This window comes from Pocillopora verrucosa, chromosome 14 (genome assembly GCF_036669915.1).
Source record: "Pocillopora verrucosa isolate sample1 chromosome 14, ASM3666991v2, whole genome shotgun sequence".
Classification (NCBI taxonomy): Eukaryota; Metazoa; Cnidaria; class Anthozoa; order Scleractinia; family Pocilloporidae; genus Pocillopora; species Pocillopora verrucosa.
The window spans coordinates 1,284,097-1,311,473 of record NC_089325.1 but is presented as its reverse complement, the minus strand read 5'-3'; the positions used below and the strand labels follow the sequence as shown (position 1 = coordinate 1,311,473).

Here is a 27,377-nt window from a genome sequence, read left to right as displayed (position 1 = left end):
CACTCTGAAATGGTGACAAATGACTGATCAGAAGTGCTTCCCCGTCTTATGTTGCAATGTACCGAAAATTGTGGCATTTATCAGAGAAAAACTGTAATTCATCATATACGAAGTAGTCCCTACAATCCGTTGATAAAAGGAGGTACCAGTCAGTGTCCATTCGGGATCCTCAGGATGTATATATATATATATATATATATATATATATATATTAATAATATATATTGAGGTAACAAGAAAACGAAGAGACTATACTATCATCCCTACAAGCCTGTTTCGTGATTTCTCACTCATCAGGGGATTTTATTGTCAAGAATATAAGAATATTCATAATCATCATTTATATACTAGGCATGGTGGTAAATTTAAATGCTTTGTTCAGTTGTTACACAGTAACACTTTGTTTCTATGGCAGCATGACAAAGTATCCTTCAATCAAGCCACCCCTCCATATCAAAAAGCACTTGAAAAATGTAGATATTAGTACAATCTACATTATGAACCACCAACAACTAACAAAATGAAAAAACAGACAATGGAACAACAAACTCTGGTACAACTGCCATTCAGCAAAAATGTCAGCACCAATATCTGACCCAGATTCCTTGCCCTTGTAGACAAGCACTTCCCTAAAGACCACAAACTTAGGAAAATCTTTAATTGTAATACAATCAAGATCAGTTACAGCTGCATGAATAACACTAAACAGATCATCAACAACCACAACAAATGCATTTTAAATTCATCCAAACACATCTACAGTATGACACCAACACAAAAGACTAAAAAACTTGCAACTGCCGACAGAAAAACATATGCCCACTCAATGGAAACTGCCTCCAATCATCACTAATCTACCAAACCACCGTCACATGTAAGGAGAACACTCAGCACCACTGAAACATTCATCAGACTTACAGAAAACAATTTCAAGACTAGATACAGAAACCACACCACATCATTCCAACACACAAAACACAGAAACTCTACTGAACTCAGCAAACATATCTGGACCCTTAAATAACATAATGACCACTTTATTTAATGGCACATCCTTTCATCAAGATCACCCCACAACAGCGCAAGCAAAAGATGCAATCTCGGCCTCAAAGAAAAGTTACTTAACATCTACCAACCTAAATTATCATCACTAAATAAACGTAATGAATTTGTGTCCTCATGCTGCCACAGAAACAGAGCGTTACTGCGCATAACAATTGAATAAAGCATTTAAATTTACTGCCACCCCCATTACGCGAATTTGTAAAGTATATAACTAATGGTTACGAATATTCTTGACCATAAAATCCCCTGATGAGTGAGTAATCACAAAACAGGCTTGTAGGGATGACAGTATAGTGTCTTTGTTTTTTCTCTATCACAATATATATCGCACTCTACTTCTACAAATCGAGCACTGTACTACAGAAAAATTGAAACACAGACTTCCTATAGATATATATATATATATATATTATATAAGTGAAAGAATCAAAGAGGACGCATCAATTCTCTGTTACTCGGAGTTTCGCACCTAAGCGCTTGTCAGACAGAGCTTTATTCAATGAAGAAATACAAATTAGATAAGTAGCTAATTAATTCACTAGTGTAATGATCTGATCTATGTGTGAAATAAAGATTCTATAGAGCTATTGTTGGCGGCTTGTGAAATTTGCTAAGTAGAAAGCCCAACAACAAAACTCTCTACATTGACACAAATGCCAACCATCTGCCTACAATAATAAAACACCTACCAGCAGCCATTGGCCAACAAATCTCCGACATCTCCTCAAGCAAAGAACTCTTTAACAAAGCCAAACCACACTACGAAAGTGCTCTTAAACAAAGTGGACATGACGAAGAATTAATCTACACCGAACACAAGAAACCTGTAACTCACACCATACAGAACAGCCGCAAGAACAGACAAAGAAACATATTTTGATTTAATCCACCCTACAGCATGAACGTACAAACAAACATCGGCAGAGAGTTTCTGAACCTCTTCAGTAAACATTTCCCAAAAAATCACTGGTGCAGCAAAATTTTCAACAAAAACAACATGAAAGTTAGTTATAGCTGCACAGACAACCCACAAACCATAATTAAGAAGCACAACAGAAAAATACTTGAGACAAGCAAGACACCCTCCACTGAAAACAAATGTAACTGCAGGAAAAAAAAAACTGCCCTCTGAAAAACAACTGCCTCACTTCAAGCGTCGTCTACAACGCCAATGTAACAACAGAAAAAGACACAACCGGAAAGAATTACATTGGACTAACTGAAGGAACTTTTAAACAACATTACATGCAACACAAACTTTCTTTTTGCAACAGAAACTATTCAAACAGCACGGAACTATCAAAGCATATCTGGACATTCAAAGACAGCAACACCAATTTTACAATAAACTGGAGTATTTTAGTGACCACTCCAGCCTACAGCAACAAAAGCAAGCGGTGCCACGTGTGCCTCACAGAAAAACTTTATTTAGTTAGAGCTAAGAAGCCGTCTCTATTAAACAAAAGACCAGAACTTATTTCTAAATGCCACCACGAGAATAAGTTTTACCTGGCAAATTTCACAAGCTGCCAACAATAGCTCTATAGAATCTTTATTTCACATGTAGATCAGATCATTACACTAGTGAATTAATTAGCTACTTATACTACTACTACTTAAGGAGGTATGCTCTCCATTGAATAAAGTTCTGTCTGACGAGCGCTTAAGCACGAAACTCAGAGTAACAGAGAATCAATGTGTCCTCTTTGATTCTTTCACTTATATATACTCAGATATGTTACCACAGCATTGAGCACTTTATGCCAAGGTAGACTCTACCCCCACATTTATTCCATATATTATATATATATATATATATATATATATATATATATATATTTATTTATCTATTTATTTGTTTATCAATTTATTTATTTATTTATATATCTTGGATATAATTTACAAATCAGTTTAAAGGCCTTGGTATTTTTTCTTGAGCTGAAGTATGTAATTAAAAGTAAAACCCAAAACAATAAATAGAGGAGGCAAAGAGATGCATGGAAGCTTTTTGAAAATGTTTTAGTCAAAGAATGAGCCAGCAAATTACTAAGAAACGACCATAAGGTAGATCTTCTAATCTTAAACTTTTCGAGCGCAAGCTCGGTTTGTGACAATTATTGTTGCAAGCACAAGTCAAGCAAACCCTCAAAGACTTTAACTGATTGTCAAACACTTACCCGGCTGCACTTGCCATGGTTTAAATGCCACGGTGGCAATCACTCGACATTTTGATTTCTGGAGATCTGCAACAAATTACAGAGGAAATAACTAGAATTATCAAAGGAAATACAACACAAATAAAACACACTGTACCCCAAAATAATTGAACGCAAATACAACGACAGTTACACAGCTAGCAAGAGATCGACCACCGCCAACTTGTAATTTTTGAACCCGAGGTTAAATTTCCATTTCATAAACGAAGATTCTAGTTTCCGCGTGTAAGTAAGAAGTACCAGTAAAATTATCAGTTTGAAATAAGTTGAGCATGAATGCTATGGACTTCATTTTGCAATATTTTCTAGATGTCATTCGACTGATGTTACTCCACTGAGTAACACTGATAGACACCAGAACTGAGTTGGAAAATCTCTGTTTTGGCCTAAAGACTATCAAAATGAGGTTCACTATTAGGATAACCCGCTTTGAAAAGAAGAAATTTGTTTAAGGAGCCTGCTAGTTCCTGTCTCACTCAAGATCTGGCAAACAAGTGCTCTCTTTTCGAGTTTTTTGTATCTTGCAGTTAGAACGAAGCCACACAAAGTATAGAATCTACAACTTACCATAACAAGCATCCAACTTTGTCAAAAGCTGTGTGCTAGATTAATCACAAAAGAGCAAATTTTACGGAATAGCCATATCACTACCAAAGTGAAAGCAATTACAAGGAAGTAAAGAACTTTAAGTGTCATGTGACTATAGCGTGAGCGGACATGAAAGCGGCCGAGGTGTCGTGTGGAGGGCTAGGGACTACTCGGTTTCAGTTGGTCCGCAAGCCCAGGAGCTTTACATCTACAGGAATTTGGACATAGAGGAACACCGAAAAGTGTGGCGTATTGACGGATTTAACACACCCAGATAGTAAAGAACACTTTTGAAAGGAATCCAACACGTTGTTTAATTCTTAACATCGCAACACGCATGCTCCGATATTCAAACAAGGGGGGTGGGGAGGGCAGACTTAAACATTCACAAACACTACAAAAAGTGTCATTGCATAGTTTCCTCATAACATCGTAGTATACTGCAACTTAACATCACATCTAAAATGTTATTAATGAGAATAAAGAAAAATATCAATTTGGGGATAATTAGTTGATCTAATACTTAATTCTCTGAACTAACATTAATGAGAATTGCATGGCTGACAGTAAGGGGAATTACAAATTCGATCTGGGAGTTAAAGAGTTAACAGAGCCTTTAGTAGAGAGACGTTCGAGGGAAGAAAAGAAAAGGTCAGTCGAAGTCGATTTCAACCAGTCCAACGTAAAACCGATGTTTTCCGCACTGAAGAGTACGTTTGGTTTCACTCCAACCCCTTCCCTAATCGCTTAACTACAACAAAAACTGACCATTTCCATATTTTTAACAGTAACAATTACAGGTGATTTCAATTAAAATAGGCATATGATAAGGGTACTTTGTAAAAAGTCTCGGCAAAAAAGAATAGCCTAAAATTCATAAAGGTAAATAAATTAAATATTCGAAAGTAATGTAAACTTTTATGAGATTAGCGAAAATTATTTGCATGCTATTTCATGATTGAATGAAAACGTTAATTTTACTTCTGTGATACCTTAATCGGCAGTAAAAGTTAGAATGGCCGAGCGGTGTAAGACACAACACAGAGGAATGGGTCCATGCTTCCCTCCTAGCCTCAGCGATAAACTTTCTTTACGCATCGTTGGAAAAAATTATTGTAATTAAAAAATATCAATAAAACTTTGAAACGCATGGTCCACGTTAACTTTGTAGATTGTGAAAAGTGATGTAATGGAGAGCCATTTTTTTGTCAGCCAGACCACTGCTTTTGAAAATTGCTGATTAATCAGCCAAACTTTGTTTTGCTTTAGTTATAGTGACTGTTTCGTGTATTGTTGTACTTGAACAAAAAAAGCATGAAAAGTAATGAAATCTAGAAGTAAATTTAGTAAGTCAAATTAAGAGGGAATAGTAATCAACAACAACAACAAAAGCTCAGCCATTATCTCTCACTTTATTTACAAACCGATTTAGGTTACAGTATATTACAAGTACTATGCGCAAAATTTACAAGTTATTAGGTTCCACTGATAACAAACCCTCCACTCAAACGAAAACTAAATAGAAGTCTACACCTTGTCACTCATTTAGCTAAAATAAGGGTGAAAAGAAGGAAGAGAAAAAGGAGTCTTCTTTCTAAAATGTCTGTTTGGTTAGCCTTCTAGATACTTGCGTGAACTGTGAATGAAAGATCACTTTCCAAAGGATACTCTTAGAAATAGTAGCGCTAATAATAATAAAACAACGATTGTAATAATAACAGTTATGACCACACAAAAAAAAGAATTCATATCGAAACTCAAGCGAATATTGCATCAAGTTGAATACAATTGGTGCTACATGATTTTGATCATTTCTGTATAATGTAGAAGCACATAAGCGAAGAAGAACGCACGCGCCTCCATCATGTCATAAAACTAGATCTGTAGTAATGCTCAGGAGACTAATTATCTAGGAAAATAAAACATTATTGCAGTTTTTCGTTTAGCCTTTATAGCCTGTTTTTAAAAATAGTTTTTTATAGTGATTATAGTTATATACTGTTTTAACAGACTTTTCCTTTTTTTTTTTTTAAGAATTTGATCAAGTGACCGTCAGTGTTGTTGGTGGCTTGTTTCGAACTGTAGCTATCAGAGCCCCAGGCTTCCTCTTCTTCTGTTGTCTTCCGCTGGCCGTTAAGTGCATGCGCCGTTCAGTTTGCATCTTAGCATTGTAATAAGGTACAGAATCAGGATGTTCCATCAATAATTCTAACTGAAGTCGATCAAACTTCTCTTGTTCATCCTCGGGAATTTGCCCTTCTCGACCACCCTTCGGTTCATCGTCGGCTCCGAGGAACGATTCGGAATACCAATTGTCAAACTCGGTAACGAGACGATGTCTGCATTGATTGACCAGCTTCTCGCAGTAGGTAACTTCGGATTTTGTGTTGAGCAGGTCTTCATAGTCACGCCGATAGCGCAACTTTAGATCTTTTGCTTTACAAACAAGTTCGTATTCGTCTTCATCAATAATGACTTGACCGTCGTCTGTTCGAAATTCCCCTTGCTCTAGTCGGTTTTGCTTACGAGTTTCCAACATTTCTTTGGTGTCGTTGATTTCTTCCATAAGACTGTTGACTGACGAGGACAGTTCCTTAGCCTTTTTCTTTTTCTCGCGCAAAATTTCTGCAACGAATAAGCAATTATTAGATACTTGTAATTCGATGTAGCACATTCAGAGAGCGATAATTTATCCTGAAGCCTCTACGAGATTCACCTTGGAAGTTGATTGGCAGTAAACTGACAATTTTTTCCAGTCCCCCCTTTATACTTTCTCAGCGACGACTGCGGACCCCCCCTCCCTCCTTGACAACTGAAAACCACGTGATCCCCCCAAAATCCCTCGGCTCCCCGCCCCTCCACGCTTAAACCGCTAAAAATAAGGAAGATACTGAAGCAGAAGTGCAAGCTAAGGTATGTGTTCTGTTTTGGACTTGACGTACTACCCTAATGATTTTCTTCTTTGCTTCAGGGTTTTCTTACTGATTCTCCGGTTTTCTTCCCACTATGAATACCAATAATCCAAAATCAACAATTCGACCCGGAATCAGTGAACGAGCAGCCACTTTCTGGATGTGACAATGTTCAAAATTCATCGCAATTAAAGTCAAACCACTTGAATTTCACTTAGAATTTCCCAATTCTGATACATCAAAAATACCCCTTACCTTTATTTTGATTGAGAATCCTGTTAATTTCACTGCCTCTTTCCTGTTTGAATTCCTCAAAAGCCTCGCTTTTGGGTGGAGGCGTGGCCATGCGCTGCGTGGGAGACTGAGCTGAAGGTGACTGCCCCCGATCTTGTCCATCGCTTCCGGCTTGACCCTCCATTTGCCCTCCACTACCCGGGGCAAGAGACTTAGCACTGTCTCTCTCTTTAGCTTTTCCCCGACTCTTTACCTTCCTGGTGCTTATCAAGGTTGCAACGTTTGGTTTTACACCAGGGGGAACAACACCTACACCAAATCCTCGGCCGTCGACTTCTCCAACCAATCCGCTGTCATCACCCCGGACGGTGCCTTGTTTATCTGCCGCAGCTACAAAGTAAATACAAATATTTGTTTTTTTTTTTTAACTGTACAGATGTCACGTGAAAAACCCTAATTTCTCTCGAAAAGATATGTTACTCTTTGCTGAAATATGGATAATAGCGGTCAACTTGAACAAGCTCTTTGGAAGTCATCCGATATGAGTTCCTTCCTGAAAATTTCAGCCTCACGGCTACCGGGAACGCAATTTCAACACAGCTATTCCTCCAATCGGGAAACGTAGACTAAGGTAATTTTTTTATTTTTATTTTTAGAGTAATCTATATGGTCAAACCACACCATAAAAGCTGATAACCAAAAAGTAGTTGAATAAGGAATCAGTGCGATCAAGTGAGAGATTATGGGAATGTGCCGCTGGATGCGGTCGCATTTTCATGAGTGGATTGACTATAAATGGGTTGTATTGACACTGGAGTTACTAGAATGGGGTCGCACATAATCGAGATTTTGGAGGTCATAAAATTTTGGTAAAAAAAGGGATTTAAAAATTGGGAATTCGCGGTTATGAAGTTGTTTCATTTGCCCAAATGCGTTTAAGATGGGGTCTACAATTGGCTACAGAATAAACTGTAATGGTGATGGGGTGAGTGGCTCTGACGGGCCAGAGGCACAGCACCCAACAAAAATTGGCCCGAGTACCGCCCTCACCCTCCCTGGCTGTATGATAATAACTCACCGCGTTTAGATCACCCCTGATGAAGGCACTAGACAGGAGTGTCGAAACGTTGGGTCTATGAATTGTAACTTCTTCGGTTACATTCATTAAATCTGCAAACCAGTGTAGCTTCAAACTATGTCTAACTCACCGGAAGTTGCTCCATCTCTCTCCTGTAACACGTACTTTTCTCGCAGCTTTTCCTCAACGTCCTCCTTCATCGTGTTCACAATAACTCGGAACTGCGCGAACGTCTCTTTAATTTGCCGAACATTGACGAGTTCAATATCGTTCATTTCACCCGCCAAGAATCGTTTTACTTGCTCGCGGACATCCTGGATTTGAGATTCCGAAAGCGGCTCGTAGGAGATTTGACTGCGGTTTGTCAGTGTATCGTGCATGGCGAGTTCTTGTCGAAGAGTTCGGATTTCTTTCTCGTGTTGTTTGCAGAGTCTCATCATGTCGAAGTGCTCTGTAACAGCAGGTTCTGATGGCACGTTCATCATTCGACTGCCAAAACGTAACGTGGAAAGCTTTGAGGAAAAAAAATCGCTGTCAATTTTTCCTTCCTGAATGTAGGTAACTTATGTATGTATGTGTACATCTTGACCACTCCCTCGCTGGGAGAGGGGTCGTTTCAGGGCCAACACGAACAAACTGGAGAGAAACATTGTGAATAAATGCAATGTTTTAAAAAAATCTCAACTAGCAGGAGGCAGACTAATTGGCTAAACACAAAGCACAGCAAATGATCTGCCACTTAAGATGTATCGACGTTGTAATCTACAAAATGTTTTCATTCCATCTAAACACAGGACGCCTTTGTTTCTTTCTCTTCCTTTCATTTCTTTGTTAATTTATTTCAGTTTTCTTTTAACTTACCCCTTCGCTGTGAAAAAATAATGAAGAAATATTCCTCACCGTTTCTTCAATGTGAGCAGCCTCTCCCCATACATTTGCAATCAGCAAAGTGTTGCATTTCCCACCAATGGAATCTTTTAACACATGAGTGAGTTTGCTCTGTCTGAATGGGACATGATCTCTCCTTCTGTCTGCCAAGGCTATCACAGCTTGCTCCAAGAAGGTCAGCGATTTGTTGATGTACATGGCTTCCACCTGGGTATCACCTACAGACAGAGTCTTCCCCAGTCGCTCAGACCCGGCCAAGTCCACAAAGTTCAGCTTAGAGGTGACGTACTTCGTGTTGGACTCGACGCGCGAGTGTGACTCGATGTAGATGGTGAACACGCAATGCGAGCGAGATGAACGTTTGTTCAATGCGTGTTGAGCGATAATACGATTAGTTTCGCCCTAAATTAAAAAAAAAATTGTAAGATTATTTACCAATAATTTTTACTTGATATAAAGGTGTTAGTCCTCTTTCGATTCCCTCATTTAGAGGGTGAGTGACTAAACCACCAAATAAAAGAAGGTCTGCATTTGTTACTAGCTATTCTTGATGTTAATGTACTTAAAGAGACTACGACATTGGGTTATTGATAGGTAATGGAAAGGAAACTATTCCCTTGAGTACTAAGAGAGGAATAGTGCCAAAGCAATGGCAACTAATAGTTTTTCTAGTTTTTTAAGCTCTTTGAATCTCACTCAACCCTTATACCCTGCCCTTATACATAGTTAAGTCGATTTCTACTCTTGAGATGACGATAGATAAATGTCCGAGGTACATGTACAATCTACAACACACAGACAAACCTGACACAATGCTGTGGTCAGGTTGGAAGTTGGCCCAAGTGTCGGCTCATTGAGAAGGAATGATTTTACAATTTTGTGGCTAGTATCCTAGACTCAAGATTGAGCAATCATGATTCAGTAATGAGGGTTGGTTGCCCTCATAGTCCCTTAGCTGCTAATTTACACCTCGCAGACCCCTGGTGCTCCTTCCAACCCTAGACAGAGGCTTAACAGGTTCACTTCAGTACATGTATGTCTTTGTGGGAATAAATAATCAATGAGAGGAAGCTTTTCAGTCAATCAATAACATTTAACATTGTAAGTAGAGGAATAAATGTGGAAAAATAAATGTTTTTAAAGAAGACTGATGCTCCTTTGCATCCAACACTATTGACTGTAGTGAAAGTGAAACCTGCCCTTTAAGGTGACAGGAATGATTATTAACATTATTTTTTGATATCATTTTGATTACAATCACCATCATCATCATCATTATCATTATAATAAGTAGTGTGTTCTCATCTAATTATTAATATGTAATCCACATTTTAAGCTGATAGTGTTTCTTTTGAAATGCGTAGTTTGTATCCTTTTCATTTAGGTTAATTTTGGTTTAATTTTATCAATCAATTCTATGTTAGTTAATAAGTTCAATATTTCAATCAGTTGCATTTTAAAGCACATGCATTAGATATTGGATTTCATTGCTGCTACCGCATTCAACTTTTACTGAATTATCTGCTATTATTAGGAGCTAGTAAGACCAAAGTACAGGTGACTCTTTCTCTTATGTTTACAATATTTCCCTTTTGTGTTGGTATTATTGGTTTATTTCTTGCATTCAGTTCTCTTTATAATCGGTTCATTGTCAGTTAGGTTAGTGTTACATTTCCCAGGATACTTTTCTTAGTTTAGTTTGTGCTGTATTTCTTTGGTTTAAACCACAAATTTAACAACAACCGTTCAATCCTAACTTTGCAACTTCAATTGCAATTTCACCTTTATCATTTGTATAATTCAATGTGATTTCAAACCAATTTGTTTATTCCAATTTATAATTTTGCTTATCAACTGCATCTAGCTAAACCTCGATTTTTATGATGTGTTAGGATTGTCTACTTAACAAATAAATTCCAAGTTGCTGTGCGTCTGTTCAGTAATTGATCACAGATGATGTCAAAATGTGGTAAGAACAAAAAAGTGGCACACAAGGCGTAGCTGAGTATCTCTGACGTCCTCTGTGATATATTACTGAACAGACACACGGCATCTTGGAATCTATTTGTTTTATATAATAAAGAATTAAAATATATGGAAAAAAAGTTTTAATGATGATGTCATCTATATGTCTGTCCTCCAATAGATCATAAGTGAGAACCAATCAGAATGCATGCATAACTGAGCTTATTATATAATCTGCTTTATTAGTGACCATTAGAAGATACAGATAGATGGTATCATTAATAGTACTATCTAGGACATGAAGCTACATCCCATAGAGCCATATTAAAGAACTCTGCTATACCCATTCAGCAAGCTTTTTGTAGTGAACCAGAGATTCAAGGAACTCCTACATTGTACCTCCTCAACCCAAGGTATGGAAAGCTTGATTGCTGTTCCAAATATTCCAAACATGACTTAGATGATCAATAATTTCCCACATGTAAAAAAATCAATGAATAAATAAATAATAGTAGTTTTTAGCCTAAGGTCTTAAAAAGGGTCTTTCATGATGATGATGACGGTGACGATAATAATAGTTGCTATTATTATAATTATTAATATTATTGTACTTACTATCGCCAGGGTTAGGATAATTACTGAAGCATTATTATTAGTATCATTCCTATTTTTAACATCACTATTATCACTGCTTATTATTTCTAACTTATCTTTTAATTTACTTATCCATCCATGCCTTTTTATATTTTTCTTTAAATTCAAATTCCAATGTCGAAAGAGGCTGTGACATCAATATTCAAAAAAAAAAAAAACACAGGATTGCTGAGCCCTCTTCCCAAGTTCAAGTTCTACAACTTACATACATTGTTCTTCCTTTCCAAATCAGCAAACATGCGGTTACATCTTACCTCAAAGAGTAAATTCAAGGCTTCTTCTTCACTATTAGCCTGATGAATGCTGAGCCCTTTCACTCTTGTATATCCATCATCATCCTCTGTGACGGTCATCTGAGAAGGATCTAACAAAGGGGCCCCGGTCAAGGTACTAAGCAAATCAAACATGTGCTCGTTATAGATTTCTAAATATGAGATCCGTACAGTCACAGCGTGCTCAGACCTTTCCCGTATCTCTCTGTAAACCTGTTGAATTGCTCGTGGGATAACTCCACGGTGTTGGAATTTCTCCGTCGAACCAGTCATTGTGAAAGTCTTGCCCGCTCCCGTCTGCCCATACGCCAAAATCGTTCCGTTGTAACCGTCTAAGCCCTCGGTAACGATTCTCTTTGCACATTCCTCATAAACATCGCTTTGACTGGCATTGTGTAAAACGCGATCCAAATTAAAACTCCAGTCAAGTATTTGGTTGTTGATGTAACCACGTCTCAAATCTTTCTTGCAGTGAATATTGATCGATTTACCATCGGGTAAGAGTTCGATCATTTCCTGCGCGAATCGCGCCGTTGGCCGAATTCTGGCGTAAACTTTGACTCTTCCATTGCCTTCTTGAAGCATTTTGGTCCTGCTATTTTCGACAACCACGCCGAAAACCACAACTAGATACGAACAATACAAATCTTCCTGTTCCCTTGATTGAATCTGTACCTTCTGTTGCTAGGGTAATCATTCTGAGTTACTATGCCTTTCGCGCATCTCCTCCGGGAAGGACCGCTGAACTCTTTTAGCAGGCGCGTAAACAAGATGGCGGATGGAGGAAGTCACAGGGTAGGACTGGAGTTACTGGGAAAATGCTCGAAGGAAGAGGCCGAAAAAGTGAGAGAACGAAACAAATTTTGGTAAAATTTCCGTACAGCCCCATACTACATTATGCATTCAGTTCTTGAATAGAGAAAACAATGACAAAAACAATACATTGCCATTGGGAAAACAGATTTGTTTTACAATAGTATGGGGCTGTGCGGAAATTTTACCCAAATTTTTTCGAAAAATTAATATGCAATGAAATTTCATGTGATGCACTTTTCAGCTTTTACTTTTATTATGGGAAATAAAATGTCATGTGATGTTAAGTTCTACGCTAAATAAAGGTTTTTCTGCGTGATTTGAAGCTCATATCAATCTCCACCTCACATTTTAAGTCGCAATTTCTTATCAAAGGGTTCTTCTTCTTCCGTGGAGAAGTTTTTCTAGTGCAAGAAAATGATGAGAAATGATAGCTTTCTTTTTAAGAATGCGAAACTTTAATCAACTTCGGAATTGTTAGTTTTGTGGCCGTTACAAATCTCGATTGCAACATGTAATCAGTGAGCTTTGATTTCATTATTAAATTTTTGAACCTTTACTTAGATAACACACGAACTGTTGGAAAGTATATGTACTGGGAAGAGCTTGAGATATCAAAACTATGGAAAGATTTGGACAACTGAAGAGTGGAAACTGTTACAACAAAATGGAAAGGAAACTTTAAAAGGATTCACTTCAAGAGGAATGGACAAGGAACAGGTTTGATTTTGTGATTTACAAGTGTTTTTTTTTTTTTTTTAATCAAATGATGATTAAAAAATTACAGGTACTAAGTATGTTGTCTGCGCTAAATTTTGCTGTTATTGACAGACAGAAAATAGTCATCTGGGAGGCCACCAGAACTGTATTAGATACATGGGGTCAGATCCTAAAGAAACTGTGGCATTGCATCAGTGGAGGGTATTACAAGATAATTTGGCTCATAGCCACCACAAAGAGTTCCCGTGGCTGAAATTTTGAGCATTAGCCCTTTGACAGCGTGAACAGCTAATTCAGGAAACTCTCTTTGGTGGCCAATTTACATTATTCTATCTGTCTGTGTTTCCATCCATTCCTCTGTCTGTCTCTCCATTTGTCAATAAGTCTGTCAGTCAGTGTGGTTGTCAGGAAAAAAGTGATTAGTTTAAAGAGAATCAGTGCTGTTGCATGAAGGCAAGAGAAACAGTTAAGCTTAGTTTTTACCAGTAACCGTAAGCACAAGCACAAACACAGGCACAACAGCTGATACATGTATTTCACCATGAAAACAGCCTAGACCCAAGCATAAACAAAAAGACAAGCACAAACACATATTTACTTTATAAGGATATTTAGCTTATGGGTGCATTTTTAGCTTGTGCTTGTGTTGCTCATGAAAACCAGTCTTTAATCCCAGTAGTGAGTTGTTACATGTCACGGGAATGATGGACAGAGGCTCCTTCCTTTTACCAGGTGTTTGTTGGATGTCAGGAAAAAGGATTTTAATTGTGAAAGATAAGAACCATTACATCAGCTTTAACCCTTTAACTCCCAAGATGTGATTGTGAATTCTCCCTTCTTGCTGCTACACATCCCCTTGTAAAATATTTGTGGAAATTTGTTATTGGATCAAGATAACAACTTATGCCTGATAAGTTTGAGTATTCTTATCACCTGTTTGCTGGATGATGTATGGATACCACAGGGAGAAGTTCTTACTTCTGGAATTTAACCCTTTAATTCCCAAGATCTGCTTGTTAATTCTCCCTTCTGGCTGCTACATGTTTCCTTGTAAATTAGTTACAATAATTTGGAGTAAGATCAAGATAACAACTTCTACTTTATAAGTTTGAGTATTCACATTACCTGCTTGCTGGATAATGTATGGATATTATATGGAGAAGTTACATGTTTATCACTTCGGGAAGTTATTGTTAGTGAGCATTTTTTCAACTATGAATCATGATCTAAAGGACAATTTTCAGCCAAGCTCTCTGACAAGTGCAAGTCTCTTTTGTTTGGAAATGGTTTCAATTGTTACTCTGATATTTTTAATGCTTCTGGCTTTCATTTTAATGCAATTTTTTACTTTATCACTTTCCAGGTACAATAGGACTCCTGCAAAATTTTCAATTTGTTATATTTTTACATTTACACAGATCTCCAAGGAACTTGACAGATTTTCACTAACTTCTGAGGTTAAACAAGCCATACTTGATTGTGTCTGGCCTCGTCAAGAAGAAGTGAGACAAATGCTAGTGTTTAATGCAGCTTCAATATCAAATTCTTACCTAAAAGATTTTGACTGGAAAGTCAAGGTACATGCAACATTTGATTATACATAACAGGAAACTTTTTCTTGATGCCAGTAAAATTTGTCTCATAAATAACTGTGTAAAATTGAAGTTACAGCAAAAAGCTAGTTGTGAAAAATGATGTTGAGTAATTGTGTTCTTTACCTCATTGCTCCTGTAACACAACTGTCAAGTTTAAGTGTAATCTTGAGTTATTTGAAAAAAGGAAATATGTAAATAAAAAACTGGCCACTGAGCTAATAAGATTTATTATTTTATAGCTAATAGCATTTGAAAATCTACGGCATACTGTTATCAAATACAATGTGGGGTATACAGTGATAGACAATATTGGGATCAATATCAGTATCTGGGCAACTGTCCACCTACCTCTCCCTAACCCAACATTAACATTAACTTGTTGTCAATTGACTGTTGTTGAATTAGGGGAGGGGTGGGTGGGCAGTCAGCTAGATACTGATATTGAACCCAATATTAATCTCATTTTGATAATAGAGAAAGGCCAGAGAGAACTGATTGGGAATGAGTCTATGTGTAGTGGTCCAACATGCTGTGGGATTGGCCATGTTATAATTTACAGCTGTAACTCACATTATCAATTTTCAAAGAAAGACACAGTTTAGTAAGCAAGAATTCAAGCACTGGCTTAGATATTGTATAAAGTAGTACATGTACAAGCAATGCTTGTGAACTTTTACCCCTTTACTTCTGAGATCTCAATGATAATTCTCCTCACTTTATGTGATGTAATTCTTATTATGTTGGTTCAGAGAATTTGGTATTGGATCAAATCCCCTAATTGATATGTAATATATTTTAATTCTCATCACTTGTCTGCTCAGGTTGTACTGATATTGTAGGGGGAAATTCTGTCTTGGTCACTCATGGAAGTTTAAGAGTTAAACCAATTATGAAAATCAAATCAGTTCCAATAATAATTTGATGGTTCATTTTATTTTGTTCCTATAGATGACAATGTCTAGTGATAAGTTGGCCAGTGTAAAAGAACCCACTGTCACACTGGACTTTGATGTCAATGAGAGTGGGAAAGATAGGAACGTTTCTGTTGAGCTTTCAAAGGAAGAATTAGACAATCTTATATCATCATTAGATGCAGCTAATAAGGTACTGTGGTTTAAGTTTTGCTTACATGTACATTAAGAAAATATAGGATTAATTGAGCTTTTTCTCCATCTCAAACATGACCCTGATGTTGTTGCTACAAACCTAATCCAGATGAAGTTGATTGTCAGGAGTAAAATGTGGCATACATTAATTTTCCACAAGAAAGAGTATGGATGCAACCCCCTCTTTAACCCTTTTCTTCCTAGGGATGATTAGCATCTGATTTCTCTAAATAGTATCACTCCTGAATCAAATATTAAGGTCATGGGTATAAATTAAATGATCACAAGTCCTTAAGAAAGACAAATTCCCCTTGTGCATGTAGGTACCACAGGAAATGTATAGAGAACAGTATGGAGAAATTGTATGCTGATGTTAGGGTGTTAAAGGTTAACAAAACTGTAAGTTTCACTGGTCATTGGCTAATATCCAACTTGTACTCAGTTGTGAGTGGAGTCAGAGCCACTGTGGGAGGGAGGTGGGCTCAGCCCATAAACACAATTGGCTCAATCACGGCTTTCAAATCCAGATCATAGGCATCGGTCTTAAGTCAGATTCTTAATTTATAGCATGCTAACCATTACCTGATCCTGTCCTCCACCATTCTTGCCATTCAACTGAACCCCTTCACTCCCAAGATCAAAATATCAACTCTCTGCACTGTACTCCATACATTGCCTATAATTTTGGCCTTGAGAATTTGGCTTCAAACCAAACAACATGTATATCCCCAAATTTATATTTCCTCTCTTCTCATCTTTTATTTTACTTTAAAAAACTATTAATATTTTAAGGAGAAATTTCTTTTTTGTCAGTGTCCTGGGAGTGAAAGGGTTATATTGCTTTCAGTTCAGACTAGATTTAGGGTGAAGGAAATTATTACTTCACTTAATGTTTGAATGTGCTTTCTTTGCATTGTAGGTGGTTATGCAACTGAGGAAATAAGTTTTGAACACATTCTTTTGTCTTGCTCAGGATATTCATTCATACAATGTAGTTTTAAAATTACCAAAAACAAAAAAGAAAAACAACTGTGTACTTGATAGAAAATGGGCATGTGTCTAGTACAGCAAGATGAAGAATCATGTAAAGAGTATTTTTAGAGCCTTATTAAACAAATAAAATTGTTTTTTACATAAACTTATTGAATTCATACGCTGACCATATTTTTTTGTAACCTAAGTGTTCCTTTGAACAGATTGACAAATAGATTCCATGTTGCTGTGTGTCTGTTCAGTAATAGATCACAGGAGCAGATTACAAGGGTCATTAGAATTTGTAAGTGCAAAAAAGGGGCACAAAATGCAGGCAAGTGTGTCACTGATGTTCTTGTGACATTTTGATGTCTTCTGTGAAATATTACTGTTCAGAGTCAGACCAACCACATCATGGAATCTATTTATTGCTAAGATAAGCTGTGTCAATGGTGCAGTCATAATTTACAATGTATGTCTGTCCTCCATCAGGTCATAAGAAAGAACGTACGAAAATGTATATGACTCAGTACATCATATAACAAAAAAATATGAAATGAATAATAATCTGTCAAACCTAGTAAGGAGAAATCTACTCTTATTTTTGTGAATTTTTTGGAGTTGAAAAAAGTGTTTTTACTTTTCATGTGCCATGTGCAAATGTAGGTATTACAACCAATTACAACAATTACAAATGTTGCATGTTTTAGGATACTGGTAGAGCTTTACTGAGTACTTGTATGCAATTACATACAAGGCAAGGATAAATTTGAATTATTTCAAGCAAAGCCATCTTTCTTGGACATTAAGTTTTGATAAAATATCTGGTGTTCACTGTACAGGAGACATGATGAAATTGTTTGTGTTTGTTACCTGTGTGATATTGGTGGAAACTGTGAATAAAATTTTCAAAGATCTTCTCTTTCTCTCTCTGAACTTTTAATATTGGGTACCTCTTAATCACTTCTGTTTCAAATAATTGTTAATTGTATGTGGTACAGTATATGTGGTAATGTGTACGTTAGGCTAAGTTAAACTTGAGTCAGGTCTGTTGTGTGATGTCCTGTTAAATTCGATCTTAGTTGGCTATGCTTGGTGACCTTGCACTGCTACCTCACAGAAAACAGGTCATTTGGTTTGTGTTCCATCCTGTTACACGTTTTGACTAAAGATGATATATTGCTCATATACTGCAAGTAAAAAATTGATCCTTGACAGTGATCTGCAACTAATAAAGAAATTGCAGAAGAGAAGCCAGCAAATTTCACCAGGATCCTTTTTTTCTGTATAAAGAAAATCTGATAATATTTTGACCAGATTCATTAGTCTTGATGAGTTTATAGTTTTATGGGAACCTTCTAATGGGAAGGATATTCTTTGAATAATAATATTCTCTCAAAACTGAGAGTTATATCAGATTCTGCAGCTGCTTTTGGAAAAAAAAATTGTATTAAACAGTGTCTTGAGCTGTGTGGCCCAACCAGCTGGAGTTTATCCCAGTTTCTTTAGCATAAAGCGACTAGGAGAATCACTGCTCCCTCCTGGATGGGACACTAACACCCAACCCTCTGCATTTCATCCAATTGGCTGGTACCCATTTTATACTCTTGGGTAGAAAGAAGGGGTCCAGTGCACTAGCCAATTGGTTTCTAGGTCACCCATGAGAAATGGTAGTTCCCTAAATTTCCATTTAGTAAAGAAATATTGGATAGGTGTGCACATTTCTTACTTTCAGCCAAACTTCCTTTGTTCTGGGCATAAAACCGCAAACTACACTGAAGCAATATAGTAAACAGTCTGTATGCATACATGTAACATTTTTTAAAATTGTTTTGCTCAGTTTTTTGTATTGCTGGCACTTCTTAAGAGCCATGTGCTGTCAATCATAGGAATAAGAGTCTGAATACATACAACATCTTTACTAGCATGAATCACCTGTAACTAATGAGTTAATCAATTCAAAGCTTAAACATAACCCCCCTGGTAATTTGACCTTTTGAAAATTGGTACGTTCAAATCCAGTACAAATTCACTTAAATTTATCGTGCCCATAATTCGTCCTAATACGTAAAATTACTAATTGTTGTTCCTTCTTTCTCCTTGTGAGCCGATCGAGATGCTTCGGATGGTGAGAGCAGAACTTCAATCCCACACAGTCAAAATCTTCAAATGTACATCTCTGCGTTCTGCTAACCACACGTTTTCCTCACTGAAAGGTCGTCCAATATTATTGGTAACCGCTAAAACCGTTTTGTCATGTCAGGCCGGGAACATGCAATAATCAATCCAGCAAGCGAGGCCTTTACTTAAACCGTTCGCTGAAACGGTTAGCGATAAACTTTGTCGTATCGAGAAATCTTTCCACACAGTTCTCGATGCAAGTTTCTGTTTTCCCATCGAGTTTATTGCCCGGTTTCTCGACACATTTTTCCCAACACATATCTGTAAACTCGTGAATCTGGTGTTGGAACTTGTATTTTTGATCTTCAGCAAGCAGCTCTTCTTGAAGCTGTTTATCAACTTGGACGTTCCCAGATGCTCCTCCAAATGACATCTTGTTCAAAATTTTTACAGATTTGAAGCAACAAGTTTGATGGCGATAAATGGAAGATCAGTTTGTCACACGTGTTGAGGAAAAAAAATCAAAATGGCGAAAGGTAAAATGCGTTAGACTGGGTACGAACGGTAAGACAACCTCATTCCCAGGGTCCCTCCTCAAGACCGCTACCTCTGAAATGAAGACCAGAATTTTCCATAGGGTTCGAGCAATTACAAACTTGTATTTTCAAAGTGCTGGAAGTAGAAAAAAATATAACTTTAAACATCTTTTGAGGAGAAAGGAGTTTAACAAAACAGCTTTAAGACATGTTTAAGCTTTGGTGTGAATAGGTTTTAAGGGGGACAATGTAAGGTCAAACTTCGCTCTTCTACCAGTTCATAACCAGGATAGGGCGCGTTCAGACCATTGAGCAACTTATTGAGGGCCACAATGGGTCGATAGCTTTTACGGCTAACGGTTAAAATTTTGGCTAATTTATAGCTAACGGTTAACGTCCTCTCTTCGGGATTAAAAGGAAAAATTTTTACGATTAACTTTCTAACGACTAACAATAAAAATGTGTAAATCTTTACGCATAACGGCTTCATTTTTAGCCGTTTTATGGCTAACGGTTGACCTCATTTGGACCCTCCTTAGTTATTTCAAGGAAAGAGGTACACCGAATTTACATTTAAAAGAATATTTAAAGCTATTCAGAATTTTGGCGAAGTAATATCGAATTGTTTTAAATTGCAAAATGGAAAGAGACGGAAGAAAACTTAATATACAAGACGCGGAAATTGTTGGGGAAATTGGGGAAATAGAAACAAACAAACAAATAGATGCTGACGTTAATTCTGCACGCTCAGAGTTGGTACAAAGTTCTTATAATATAAGGGATTTTTCCGTCCACTCTTACTAAATGCTTATCTAGCTAAAACATGCAGTTACATTCTTACATACATAAACATAGGAATTTACAGAAAGATATCCCACGGAACTTTTTCAAAAGCCACGGGGAGGGTGTTTTGAAAATGAATGATATAATTTGATTGTTATGAAGCTCTTCTGCAATGATAAAGGAAATAAGAACCAAATAAAACCTTCTATTGCCATGGATTAGAATTCTGAGATTGAGATATGTAAACAGCGTTAACTCATTGTGTGATCCTGGCACAGCGTAACTGAACATATATTGGTCACCCTCAGGCGAGAAATTCATAGGATTCCAGTTTGCAAACATGCAGATTGTAACAGCATCCAGATCGTACAGGATTTCGTTTTCATTCATTGCATAATCTGTGATGGGGCCTGCTAAGAAAACATGGCTTTGTCAGAAAGATAATTACAATGGGGTTTAATTGTGGTGAATTCAAGTTTGCATACACGGTTCATTCCAGTCAAACTCGAGCTTTCAATAGAATTGGGGAAGGACAAGAAGAGATTTCATTCAAAAGCCGTCGTGTCAAGGACGAAAACTTGCGTTTTGCGATCAAAATCTTAAGATATTCTAGGAAATTCCTATTTCAATTCAGTTACCGATATGGCAGAGAACATGCTAAGGAATAATGGTTCATAAATTTCCTCGCAATATTTCCCCATAGAATCGATAACAAAAAATGTTTATAATTTACACCATCTGGGCGCGACATTCAATGAAAAACAATTGCGTCCTCCCTTCTTCCCTCCCTTTAGGGTGTTTCTTTTGTTGTTGTTGTCGTTTTTTTTTTGCTTGTTTGTTTGTCTTGTTTTATTTTTTCTGTCACTTATCTCCTAGGTTAAATTGACGCTTAAGGTTACGAACCTTCGTTAAATCTTTTTCAACCGAGAAATTCTCTCCCTGGCCTGATTTTCGAGCGTGATTTTGAATATCGAAGGGACAATTCTAGGAACAAAACCAACAACGGATTGTAAGCATAATATGAATTTAGCCGAGTCAAAGAAGGAAGCTAATAATCTTACTACCGTTCACTTCGTCGCCCCGTTTATCGACACATTTTTCCCAGCGCGTATCTGTGAACTGGAGCCGATCTGGTGTTGAAAATTTTAAATTGATCTTCGGCCAGTAGATCCTCTCGAAGCTGTATATCAACTTCATAGAACGTTCATAGATTCTCTGCCAGGTTGCTTCCTGTTAAAAAAATTCGCAGATCTGACACAAGAAGGAGAACGGTGATAATATTAGCAAGTGCTGTAAATAACTCGACTAAATAGAGATTGATGGAACACGTTAGACTGCGTACCAAAAGTGACACAACCTCATTCATGGAGTCTCTCTTCTAGATCGTTATCTACATGAAGGGAAATGTAAGGGAAGACTGAGAAAGGAGGCATGGAAACTGAAAAAATGATGAGCTGATCGTTCACATGGAAGGGGACGGCATAGTTGAAGCGGAAGTTGCGGAATTTTTTTAGCAGCTTTAAAAATAAAAAGAGCGAGAATTTCCTGAGGTCTAACAACCGAAACAATTATTTTACCTGATGCGATATGACGCAATTTCTTCTTTATCTCTGCCGACGAATTTTATCCATAAAGACTTATCCGTTTTCATTTATAACGCTGTGATATGGCAAGTCATTACATAAATTGTTTTGGGTCTATGGAAATTTAAATGATGAATACCAACATACATAGGTAAATCTCTTGAAAAATTATTGTATTTATATTTTGATCGATCTGTCTGGGGTTGTCTAGTCGATAGATGAGCGCCAGAGCAAGAAGAAAGGCATTTCATTCCATTGGGTCATGAAATTTTGGCCACCTTTTTCTCTAACTCCGTATTTTTGCCTAAGGGTAGGACATTCAATTAATAAAAAAAGGGAAAAGAGCGGTGAAATCTGAACCCCACAAAGAATTTTTACAACCGATCAAGGAGATTTTTACAACAGGTGTAGCTCCACACTTGTTGGATAACGATAACAATGACAAAAACCATAAACTGCCTTTAGATTTTTCTTTCTATCTGCTTGTAAGTTTTATAAATTTTAGTCTTTTTAACTTATTGTAAAGCTTATTTGATCATGTGCCATGGAAAGTTGCGCTATGTAAGTTTTAATTAAAAAATTAATTGATTTCAAAAGAATTTCTTGACTTTTTCCCATAAATTGTCTATGGGGATCCATTGATACCAGGATTCAGTCAATCAATCAATAAACTTTATTTACCCTCAAATTTACAGTGTAGCACTCGGATGCTAATATCTTCGAGCAAACTGCATTAATAAATAATTATAATAAAGAGATTAATTCTATAACAAATAGGATAACTAACTACCAAGACAACTAACTAGCAAATCATCTTGATGCAGAAAGGTTTGCGGTTCCTGCCCTTTTAAGTAAATTATTTTACCCAGTAGATAGCAGTCGTCGAAAAGAAGTAAAATCAGAAATAGTGCGGTGATGGTCAGGAAGAGAATTCCATGATATTGCTGCCAAGTAACTGAAGGAATTGATGCCATAAGAAGTGGTCAGTGGTTAAGGCAAACAGAGTATATTATGTCCTCTTAAAGAATAGGTGCTAGAGCGCAAGCGAAACATATCTTTTAAATATCTTGGATAATCAGAAAAATGTAAACATTTAAAAATAATAAGAATCATGTTTTGTAAACGCTTGTCCTTAAGGTTTACAGTTCCTGCCCTTTTAAGTAAATTATTGAATTCAGAGTTAAAATCCTTGAAAATAAATCGAAGAATACGTTTGTTTAAAAGATCCAATTTATCAGAATCTTTTTTACCAGAGAAATGCCACACCATAGTACAATAATAAAAGTGAGGAAGTATAAATGCCTTATAAAGACGTAGCATGGTTTCAGTAGACATCAGTTTGCCGAACATTGTCATAACGCTAAACTGATTGTTTACCTTTTTATATACAGAGGACACATGTTGCTTAAACGTAAGATCTTTATCAATTGTGACGCCAAAAAGTTCCACTGAGTCATTTACTGAGAAATTAAATTGATGATCAGTTTTTCCTAGTATCATCCCTTGGTGTTTGCTGAGATTTGCTATCATTCCATTGATCTCATACCAGGCATTTGCTGAGCTTACCTCACGCGAGATACGCCTTTCCAAAGATACCGGATCCGTATCGGCAGTGTAGAGTTGACCATCATCTGCATACATATTTAATTGTACAGTTTTAATTTGCAGGAATAAATCATTTATAAAAATATTAAAAAACATTGGTCCAAGAACACTGCCTTGAGGTACTCCTCGCCTGACTTCTTGCCAATCAGAGCTTGTATCACCTTCTTTCACCTGCTGCATCCTACCGTGTAGGTAATCTTTAAGAAGCATACAACTTCTACTGTTGACACCATAAGCCTTCAGCTTAGCCAGCAAAAAGTCCATGCGGTATGGTGTCAAAAGCCTTAGATAAATCCATTGATATCACTGCAACAATTTGTTTTTTATCCAGACTACGCTTCCAATCTTCTGTTAACCTCATTAACGAGGTTTCACAGCTATAGTGTCTCCTATACGCTGAGATGTAGTCAGACAATAGTTCAGTGTAGAACTGGTCTAGTTGAGAAGCAAGGAGTTTCTCAAAAACATTATTTAGGGCCAGTAAAACAGTAACTGGTCGATAATTTCCTTTACTCGATTCATCATTTTTCTTGAAAAGAGGTGTTACTTGCCCCATTTTCCATCGAGCAGGATATTTACATTGTTTGATCGATTCATTCATTAACTCTGCTAGTGGACCAGATATCACAGAAGCGGATTCCTTAAGAGGTCGCAGAGTTATGGTGTCGTGGCCGCAAGCCTTGCGTGCGTTGATGTTTAGTAGTAGTTTTTCAACCTAGTTCTTACTGGTGTATTTAAAATTAAAATTATGTATGGCGTTCTTTCTTCTGTTTTCCTCCGCAATTGCTCGAATGCTGGGGTGTGCACTGAATTCGTGTCCAAAGTTATGTTCTTTAATGTTCTGTACATCATCAATGATGTGAACAAAGTAGTTGTTGAACAATTCAGCCAATTCTTTTTTATCCGTTATAACTACATCGTTTTCAATTAGCGTAATGTCATTGGCTTCTTTACTTGACCTCGAATGCATAAAAGGACGATAAGCCTCCCAAATTGCACGTGGATTGTCGGTCTCTGACTTGTTTTTAAAATGATCTTCAATCGCTTTGCGCCTAATTGACGTGCATTTGTTTCTTTGTTTCTTATATTCGGCGTAATTAGCGTCGGTCCTCTGATGCGTGAACTTCTTCCAAAGTTTGTTGCGGTGACGAATGGCTTTACGCCATTGTTCATTCATGAAAGGAATTTGATTGCCCCTTATGTGTGCTTGCTTTTGTAGTGCGTGCTTGTTTAGAATGTCAAGGTACAGTGACTCAAACAAGTATTGTTTATCGTCAATATCGAAAAAAAATGTCGAAGGAAGAAAAGGTGGTACTGTGAAATGAAAAGAAAATTAAGGTTTGAAGAAATTAAAGAAATTGTGTCATGTTTTAAGCTAGAACGAAACAATTAGATCTGAATCTGGTAAGTACTGTTTATTTCGTATCATATGCTGATAATAATACATGTCGCTCTTTGACAGAACCGAACCCCATAAATTCAATCCGGACACCGATCAGTCTTGATCAGTCCAGGACTGATTTGGGTCTAATTTTCCTCCAACCATGTCTTGATCTTGTTCAATGAGCAAAGTACCCGCGTGTTTAATCATATATATATTCCCTTAGCTCCGGTTGGAGCACAGGCCATTAACCAGTTCCGTCCTCCATCGGGTTCTGTCCTGGGCAAATCTTCCTAAAGTGGCCCAAGTGTGGCCCCAGTTTCTCATTTGGGACTCTACACCTCTTCTCCAGGAGTTCCTGGGACGACCCCTCTTTCTCTTGCCCTGGGGGTTCCAACGTAGTGCCTGCCGGGTGATGTTGTTAGCCGGTTTCCTTAGGATGTGACCTATCCATCTCCACTTTCTCTTTGAGATCTGAGTTATGATTGGTTCCTCGCCTGCTAATTCCCACAGCATCTCGTTCGTTACCCTGTCAGTCCAACTGATTTTTAAGATTCGCCTAAGGCACTTATTGACGAAGGTCTGCAATTTCTGGGACGTTTGCTTAGTTGTTCTCCACGTTTCTGAGCCATAGAGGAGGACTGCTTTGACATTGGTGTTAATAATTCTAAATTTGGTTCTCCGTGAGATGACATGGGAGGACCACACTTTCCTCAGCGTATTGAAAGCTACTCTGGCTTTGTTTATCCTGACCTTGAAATCTTCATCGGAACCTCCGTCAATGCTGACTACACTGCCTAGGTAGACAAAAGATGTTACTTCCTCCAAGATGGTATCCCTCACTTTAACTGGTCTGTTGTTGGTGCAGTTGACCTTCATAACCTTGGTCAGAGCCTCTCCCGACGACTTCTCCATCTAGCCAGACTTGATAATCTCAGTTGGTGTTGCTCCATGTGAAGCAAAGGTGGTGAAAAAGTTTATCCTCAATGGGGAGGCTACACAACTAATTTTCCTTTAAAAAAAAAAAACATAGAGATAAAATAAAGACAAAATCAACCAAAACATATGGTCAATAATATGTTCGATTAAAGTTGGTACAAACTTTTGAACATACGAAGGCTTTTTCTCTCCACCTCTCACAAACGCTGATTCTGATAAGGCAAAGAGCAGTTTGATCATTACATATACACACATTGAATTTGAAGAAAGATATTCCGTAGATTTATTCATAAGCCACAGGGAGGGTGTTTGGAATTGATCTTGAACAACATTATTTGACTGATGTGAAATTGACAAAGCTGAAACAAACCTTTTGATCATATGTGTATGGAACTCTAGAGTGGGATTTGTGCATATTGTCAATTTATTGTGAGATCCCGGGACAGCGTAGCTTAATAAACACTGGGTACCCTTGGGTTTGACATTGGAAGGATTCCAAGTTGCGATCATGCCAACTGTAATAGCAGCTAAATCCATATACGGGATTGCGCTTTCTTGTATTGCGTAGTCTGTTACGGCGCCCGGTAAGACCATGACTTTGTCTGAAAAGTAATAACAATGGGGTTCAGTTGTGATGAGTTCAAGCACGACTGGGTAGTTCATGCCGGTGAAACTGAGCTACCACTTGTTGGAGGACGAAAAGGAGATCCATTGAAAAACCCCCGTGTCAAAATTTGGATGAAGCTTTTTCCATGAAAATCTAGAGCTTTTGGAAATTCTGTGGAAAATCAATTTAGTTTCATGTACAGTTTAAAATACCAAACACTTTTCTTAATGCAAATGTTTTACAACCATGGTTTGAGGTTTGATTGGCATAATTTTCTCCTTCCAAACAATTCAGTTTTTTCTGTCTTTTCTTTTTTCTGTCCTTTTATCGATTAGGTTTCGTTAGTGCTTAACGATATAAAACTTGAGCAATCGTTTCCGCCATGACTCAACAATTACCATATTTGCGACTCTGAATATCAAATTATCTCGGAAGACAACCAAAAATTGATTGAATTGTCGAATATAAATTTAGTCAAGCTTTAAAAAGGAGCTATGAGTATATGGGGAGCCATTTGTGCCAAAAATATCAATCGCTAGTGACAGGAGTCCATTATAATCGCTCCAAAGCGATTATTCTAGTCAGCAGGAAAAGGTTTAAACAAGAAAATATCTCCGTGTCTGAATCTACTTTTTCTCAGTACATTGGCGGTACAGAGAACCAGGCTATCTCAACTCAACGCAAATATTTTATCCTCAATTGAAAACTGATGTATTTTCGAGAAATTGAGTGCAAGACAAGCAC

General features: G+C 37.3%; 3 protein-coding genes across 3 annotated transcripts in view; 1 reads left to right on the top strand and 2 right to left on the bottom strand.

Annotated features, from left to right (window-relative positions):
* LOC131779639 (uncharacterized) overlaps positions 1 to 3,957 on the bottom strand; it is a 42,284-nt gene extending 38,327 nt beyond the window's left edge. The window contains exons 1-2 of the mRNA XM_066160873.1: positions 3,849 to 3,957; positions 3,243 to 3,308 (exon numbers count right to left, since the gene is read on the bottom strand). Of these exons, the coding sequence (XP_066016970.1) occupies positions 3,243 to 3,259 (17 nt within the window). The 5' untranslated portion in view covers positions 3,260 to 3,308; positions 3,849 to 3,957. The remainder of the gene's footprint in view (positions 1 to 3,242; positions 3,309 to 3,848) is intronic.
* A 1,316-nt stretch (positions 3,958 to 5,273) lies between these two features.
* Positions 5,274 to 12,536, bottom strand: LOC131779593 (kinesin-like protein KIF9). Its single transcript, XM_066160877.1, has 5 exons — positions 11,855 to 12,536; positions 8,994 to 9,383; positions 8,224 to 8,605; positions 7,037 to 7,405; positions 5,274 to 6,494 (listed from the first exon to the last, which is right to left on the bottom strand). Exons 1-5 carry the CDS (start codon positions 12,455 to 12,457, stop codon positions 5,911 to 5,913), a joined length of 2,328 nt encoding a protein of 775 aa, XP_066016974.1. The 5' UTR covers positions 12,458 to 12,536; the 3' UTR covers positions 5,274 to 5,910.
* Positions 12,537 to 12,634: 98 nt separating this feature from the next.
* On the top strand, positions 12,635 to 17,982 carry LOC131779634 (COMM domain-containing protein 8-like). Its single transcript, XM_059096197.2, has 5 exons — positions 12,635 to 12,715; positions 13,250 to 13,405; positions 14,824 to 14,982; positions 15,949 to 16,104; positions 17,026 to 17,982. Exons 1-5 carry the CDS (start codon positions 12,644 to 12,646, stop codon positions 17,047 to 17,049), a joined length of 567 nt encoding a protein of 188 aa, XP_058952180.2. The 5' UTR covers positions 12,635 to 12,643; the 3' UTR covers positions 17,050 to 17,982.
* The last annotated feature ends 9,395 nt before the right edge of the window (positions 17,983 to 27,377 follow it).

Bases quoted from the DNA above. Each gene is read 5' to 3' on its own strand.
- LOC131779593 (XM_066160877.1), bottom strand. From the start codon at position 12,457: ATGCTTCAAGAAGGCAATGGAAGAGTCAAAGTTTACGCCAGAATTCGG. The intron at 8,606-8,993 runs GTGAGGAATATT...TTTTCCTCAAAG, and splicing joins CTGCTCACATTGAAGAAACG to CTTTCCACGTTACGTTTTGG. The intron at 6,495-7,036 runs GTAAGGGGTATT...TATTCGTTGCAG, and splicing joins GATTCTCAATCAAAATAAAG to AAATTTTGCGCGAGAAAAAG.
- LOC131779634 (XM_059096197.2), top strand. From the start codon at position 12,644: ATGGCGGATGGAGGAAGTCACAGGGTAGGACTGGAGTTACTGGGAAAA. The intron at 12,716-13,249 runs GTGAGAGAACGA...ACCTTTACTTAG, and splicing joins CGAAGGAAGAGGCCGAAAAA to ATAACACACGAACTGTTGGA. The intron at 14,983-15,948 runs GTACATGCAACA...TTGTTCCTATAG, and splicing joins ATTTTGACTGGAAAGTCAAG to ATGACAATGTCTAGTGATAA.